We start from the raw sequence: 6,001 nt of genomic DNA, 5'->3' as shown, positions 1-6,001 counted from the left end.
CCCCCCCTCTTCGAAAATTATTTTAATCCCTATTAATATTTGAATTTTGATTTACTAGATCTGAGCTGCATTGTATATTCGTAAACACTGAAACCTGGACAATATTCTGCCACGAGTGCAACAAGGACATCTTCATTGACAGTCACAAGAAGCTGTACGAGGCTGTTGAGTTTATCAAGAAAATCGACTCAAATCCTAGTAAACACATGGCTAAGACAGTGATGCCCAGTATGTCTTTGCCTAAATTGACCGGGAAAGAGTTGAAGGATCAAACTAATGTAGCAGTGCAGGCTGGTCAGCTTCCTAAGGAAAGATAAAGTCAAAAACAACAAAAGTGTCTTTTTTTCCAAAAATATAAATTTATCCACAATGGGACTAGATTGGGATATAAATGTAAATGTGGAACTAACATCTACTTTTTTACTCTACAGAGGTTTGGTCCATCACCATCACTGAATTTTAGATTTTTTTATAGTTTGATGCGGACAAGAAACATCTTGCTTTTCTTATAACTCGACCTCAAAGACTTAATATTTTTGATATTATACAACTTCAACTTTTAAGATTTATTCCATGAGATAGAAAAAAAACATTTAATGTTTTTACTACAGTGGAACACAAGGACGATGACTAAAGATTTTATTTTATATAATCCCACAGTTTCATGGGGACCACTGTATCCACGTTGTCATTATCTTGAATATAGGTTAAAGGTTTGAATAACCTAGGAAACACGTGTTTCTTTAACTCCGTGATGCAGTGCTTGTCCCAAACCCATCCTCTCACTCAACTCATTGATCTGCAGTCAACCAAGGGAGCTAACTTTACTACTCAGGTTTTTTAATCATAATTTATTAATCTGCCATTAACTAAAATATGAATGTCACGCTTGTCTGTTCTCAATGTGCGTCCTCCTTGTACGTCATGATTATTATTGTAACCAAATTATTGCTTCCGAAAAAGTACGTCTCCCGAAGTGCATCTTCAGATCTAATTTTATTACACAAATTTTGAAATTGTAACATAAAACTGCCATTATGTCACACTGTAGTTCATTCCAAATGTGCGTCCTTACTGTAGGTCCTAATTATTATGCATGCCATTGTGAATGAGTACGTCCGCCTATGTGCATCCTCTTTTTTAACTGAGAATATCGATTAAGGTTGCAAGGAAAGTAAATATGGGTGATACGTCCGGTTTTCCAAGATTAGCAAAAATCTATTTATAAAAAGATTTGATTGAAATCAAAATTGATTTGATATTTCGTGATAGAGGGCGATATTTTCTGTTTAGAATTAAATATACAATCACATATCAGAGAACAAGAATGATAATATTATCCTTTATCTAGGAACTAGAGTGTACTGGAGAGAATACACTATCAGAGGACAAGAATGATAAAATTGTCCTATATCTAGGTACTTGAGTGTACTGGAGAGAATACACTATCAGAGGACAAGAATGATAATATTGTCCTATATCTAGGTATTAGAGTGTACTGGAGAGAATACAGTATCAGAGGACAAGAATGATACTATTATCCTTTTTCTAGGTACTAGAGTGTACTGGAGAGAATACACTATCAGAGGACAAGAATGATAATATTGTCCTATATCTAGGTACTAGAGTGTACTGGAGAGAATACACTATCAGAGGATGAAAATGATAATATTGGTAGTTTTGGGATTCCTGAGTTAAGTGTTCAATTAACCGAGGCAGGATTTGTATTCAGAATATACAATACAGGAAGCTCATATGATTTAATGCTTGGAATCATTTTTCATAATAGATTCTTGAATCATCTTTGATTGTTGTAGGAACTGGATAGCCTTTTTTGGTTTTTGTAATTAAACAGCATATGTCATTACATTCTTAGTTGAATACTAATATGAGACATTCTCAAATTTGCTCATAGTCCCCCCCCCCTCTTAATTTCAAAGGCCTATAATATATTTTTTGTGGAAAACGAAACCTGGAAATTCTATTGTTCTAACGAAAGGAGGGGGGGGGATGTCTCATGTACACGACCCTGTAAAAATTGTAATAAATAAGTTGCTGATAAATAATAATTTTGAATACCAATTGCCGAACATAAGGGGGGTCCTATGATGACCAGCCTCGCTGCTTTCCTTAAAGAAATGCACTCTAATGGCAAAGCAACAACAATTAGTCCTTCCCATCTCTTCGGACAGGTTAGGAATTAACTTATTATAATATACTTGCTGAATTTTGAAGAAGAAAAAAATATTTTTGTGGCTTTAGTTTCTCCAGAGCCCGCGATTTAAAAGCTTCGGCTCGAGCCGTAATTCCTTAAACCCGACTTTAAGACCCAATCTTCGACCCAACTCTGACGACAGCTTATGTCACGTGATTGACAGCTGCGAGATCTTAGGCTCGACATTATGGAGTTAGGCCCAATGAAAATAAAACCGACCTTGGTTGGTTTTAGTGGAGAAAGGCTCAATGTTGGGTCTTATATATATATATATATATATGAACGAAGAGCTTTATTATGTAGAAATATATGGATTGAATGAATTGGTCAGTGGTCACATCTTTAGCATGTAAATGAGGGTTGGGAAAATAATCGTGGGTATTTTTTTCAATGAATTAATGAACCTTTCACTCAGTTTTATGTTTTTTAACAAGTTATTGATTCAGTTAAAGATAATTTTCAATTGAATTACTGTTTAATGTGTACTAGCAATGTGTTAATTTAACAATTGTAAACACTGTAAAAGCTTGTGTGCAGTATACTGTAGTGTGAGCTGGTACGTTTGTGTTGTACTGTTTAAGTTAGTGTACACGGTAGTGTTACATATATGCAGTGTTAACGTGTAATGTAAAATTAATGTAAGCCGTTAACTGGGATATTATGTTCATTGTAATTGTACGTTTTTATGTTTTATAATATGTACTTTACACTTGATGCATGTTTGTACATTGTTTACACTGTTAATGTACTGTTAACTGTTTATGCACTGTCTACTGTTTATGGATGTCTACTGTTAATGGACTGTCTACTGTTTTCGAACTGTCTTCTGTATATGTACTGTGTACTATTTATGTACTGTCTACTGTTTACATACTGTGTAATGTTTATGTAATTTTTACTGTTTATGTACTGTCAACTGTTTGTTTATGCATTTTGTACTGTTAATGCACTGTCTACTGTTTATGTACTGTGTACTGTCTAGGTTGTAAAACAGTCTCCAAAATTTCGAGGAATGCAGCAACAAGACAGCCAAGAACTACTTAGGTAATTTGCCGAGAAAAATTATTATAAAATTCACAAACTCATGTTTTGGGGGATTGAAAAAAAAATCGCATTTGAAATATCATTAGTCAAGAATATACTTTAATATTCATAATATACTTGAGGATACATAATATACTTGAGGATAGAATCAAAGGGGTCAAATTTTTAAAAATAAATATACTTTGTCCCAAAACCAAATACGGTTGCCATAAATAGCGCGAACATTGTTCAGGTACCTGATGGACGGGTTGAGGAGTGAGGAGGTGAAGAGGCAGAAGAGCGCAGTCCTCAAATATTTCGGGTTGTCGGAGAAGACGGATCCCGGAGCTGTTCCTAAAAATGTTCGGAAAAAGTTGAAACTGTACGGGAGGACGGGAAACCATACTCTTCTAGATAAAATATTCTCAGGGAACTCTCGCTCAAATATTAAAAACAAAGATTAATATTTTCTTAGACTTTTTGTCTACCTTACTTTCTTTAAACCACTTACTTCAAGCCTTGTTAGCAGTCTTGGTGGTATTTAGATTAATTGATTTTGGTTTTTAGATTGATTGATTTTATAGTTTGATTGATTACAAATAATTGAGCCGGGTGATCTAGGTCAAATGGTGTCTACAGTTGTCTGTGAAGAATGTCATTATTCAAGTCAAACATATGAATCATTTCTTGATCTCAGGTAAATATATAAATAAAATAACTTTTAATTCAAGCTCAGCTTTGATCCCTTCCATGATCCCTTTTCTGAAATCAAATTTCTTGATCCCTCCCTAACCAGTTATCCCTTTTCTTAACCTTTATAATTCTTTAAATAATCTTTGAGCCCTCAGCTAATCTCCTCACGACCCCATTTCTAATCTCTTCTCTAATTTCTTCATTGATTTCTTAACCAAGACCTTTCCAGTTTCCTCCATTCCTTGATTCATTCCTCGATCCATTTCTTCCTCCATTTCTTGATCCCTTCTTTGATCCATTCCTCGATCCATTCCTTGGGCTTGATCCATTCTGTGATCCACTTCTAGATCAATTCCTTGATCTATTCCTTATCCATTCCTTGATTCAGTCTTTGGTCCATTTCTTTCTCCATACCTTGTTCCATTCTTTGTTCCATTCCTTGATCCATTCCTTGATCCATTCTTTGATCCATTCTTTGATCCGTTCCTTGTTCAAAAGTTTAAAAATAACTATTATCTCTTAATTACAGGGTGGCAATATTGATGCAATAAATATAGGTGGGAAAATTACACTGCCGCGGCTTCCCAAGACCTTGTTGGGTCCTTAAGCATCCCTCTGTTTGATGTTTTTTTTGTGTGTTTAGTTTACCTGTTGTTGAAGATAAACCTCATAAACCTCGAGCCCGGAACCCTGATCTAGTTCTTCCTGACGACGATGACGATGTGAGAGTCACCTGCTGTGGGGTCCAGGAGGAGAAGAAGTCCAAGGGTCAAATAAAGAAGGAGAAGTTGAAGAAGAAGAAGGAATCTCGTCGCAACAGGAAGGACGGGAAGGAGGAGAAGAAGGATGATACTAAGGATGATGAAGGGAAGATGAAAGAATCTGAACAGGATGCACTAGTCAAATCTGTCCTGAAAACAGCAGCGAAATCTGTGATAGAGAATAAAGACGACAAATCCATTCCAAAGATAAAATCTGTGAAAACAGAGACGAGACCTGTAGAGGAGCGAGTAGTGGACGAAAGCTGGAAGGACGGGAATGAAGAGGACGAGGAGGATGACGATGACGATGACGATGATGAGGATGGCTGGGAGTGGGATTACGGACATCCAACCAATACTGGAGAAACTAAGTTTAAAGAAAATGAATCTGACTCTGACTATATTGAGACAGGGGTTGAGGAAGAGAAAGAGGAAGTCCCAAGTAAACCTCTACAATCATTAAACCCACTCCCGCCGGAGATGATTAACCAGTTTGAGCACGAGAAAAGCTCAGAGAGAACTGGCGAAAATTCAGAAAATGAGACGGGCGCTTCTTCCAATGCTGACATTGAAGACAATGACAGTGATGAAAGTCGGAAAAAATGGGCCAATACTCAAGTTATTCTTCTCAACCTGTCAAAACTGGATCCGGTGAACTTAAACCCGGAGAACTTGGATCCACACATGGAGGAATTATGCCGAGGAATCAAACTGCTCAATTCAACCCCGGAGAACAAGGATACAGAGAACTCTGACCTCTCCTACCTCACGGCGGAGTCGGAGCAGAAGGAGAGCGGAGACAAACCTCCGCCTGGACATAAACCTGTTCCAGGAGATAGATCCGGGAAGAAGGTTTTGGACAAGGAGGAGCAAAAGCTGAGATTGAGAAACGAATGGACTGCCAGGACACTAGTCAGTTTGGCTCCCAGGTAACAGGAGTTTAAGTTTATGGTTCTCAACAACTCAAATTTTTACCTGGTTATAAAGCAGCAGTTCAATACTTTGCGTACACTATAATATGATAATCTTATGAGGAATGCATCAAGATTATTTCATCTCGTTTAAGAATTTCCATTATTACATTTTTTTCCTCATAAGATTATCATATTATACCACATTCTTGTCGGATTTACTAAGTAGCCAAATCAGGAATAATTCTTGTTATTGTCACCCATTATGTGGAATAATTTTAATTATTCGTGTAAAGGTGGTATAATATTATTATGCGTAGGAAAAAAGTGTAATAATCAAAATTATTGTTATAATATTGAAAGAAACACCGTGGAATAATTTTGATTATTCACCTCAG

General features: G+C 36.4%; 1 protein-coding gene across 1 annotated transcript in view; it reads left to right on the top strand.

Annotated features, from left to right (window-relative positions):
* The window catches only part of LOC111716074 (ubiquitin carboxyl-terminal hydrolase 45), an 11,267-nt gene that overhangs the window by 2,316 nt on the left and 2,950 nt on the right, over positions 1–6,001 (top strand). Inside the window, exons 5-12 of the mRNA XM_023491483.1 lie at positions 59–308; positions 707–835; positions 1,620–1,715; positions 2,097–2,192; positions 3,198–3,259; positions 3,492–3,667; positions 3,860–3,935; positions 4,575–5,621. Coding sequence (XP_023347251.1) covers positions 59–308; positions 707–835; positions 1,620–1,715; positions 2,097–2,192; positions 3,198–3,259; positions 3,492–3,667; positions 3,860–3,935; positions 4,575–5,621 — 1,932 coding nt within the window. The remainder of the gene's footprint in view (positions 1–58; positions 309–706; positions 836–1,619; positions 1,716–2,096; positions 2,193–3,197; positions 3,260–3,491; positions 3,668–3,859; positions 3,936–4,574; positions 5,622–6,001) is intronic.

Source organism: Eurytemora carolleeae, unplaced genomic scaffold (assembly GCF_000591075.1).
Source record: "Eurytemora carolleeae unplaced genomic scaffold, Eaff_2.0 scaffold1954, whole genome shotgun sequence".
Taxonomy (NCBI): Eukaryota; Metazoa; Arthropoda; class Copepoda; order Calanoida; family Temoridae; genus Eurytemora; species Eurytemora carolleeae.
This window is presented reverse-complemented; position numbering and strand designations above follow the sequence as displayed.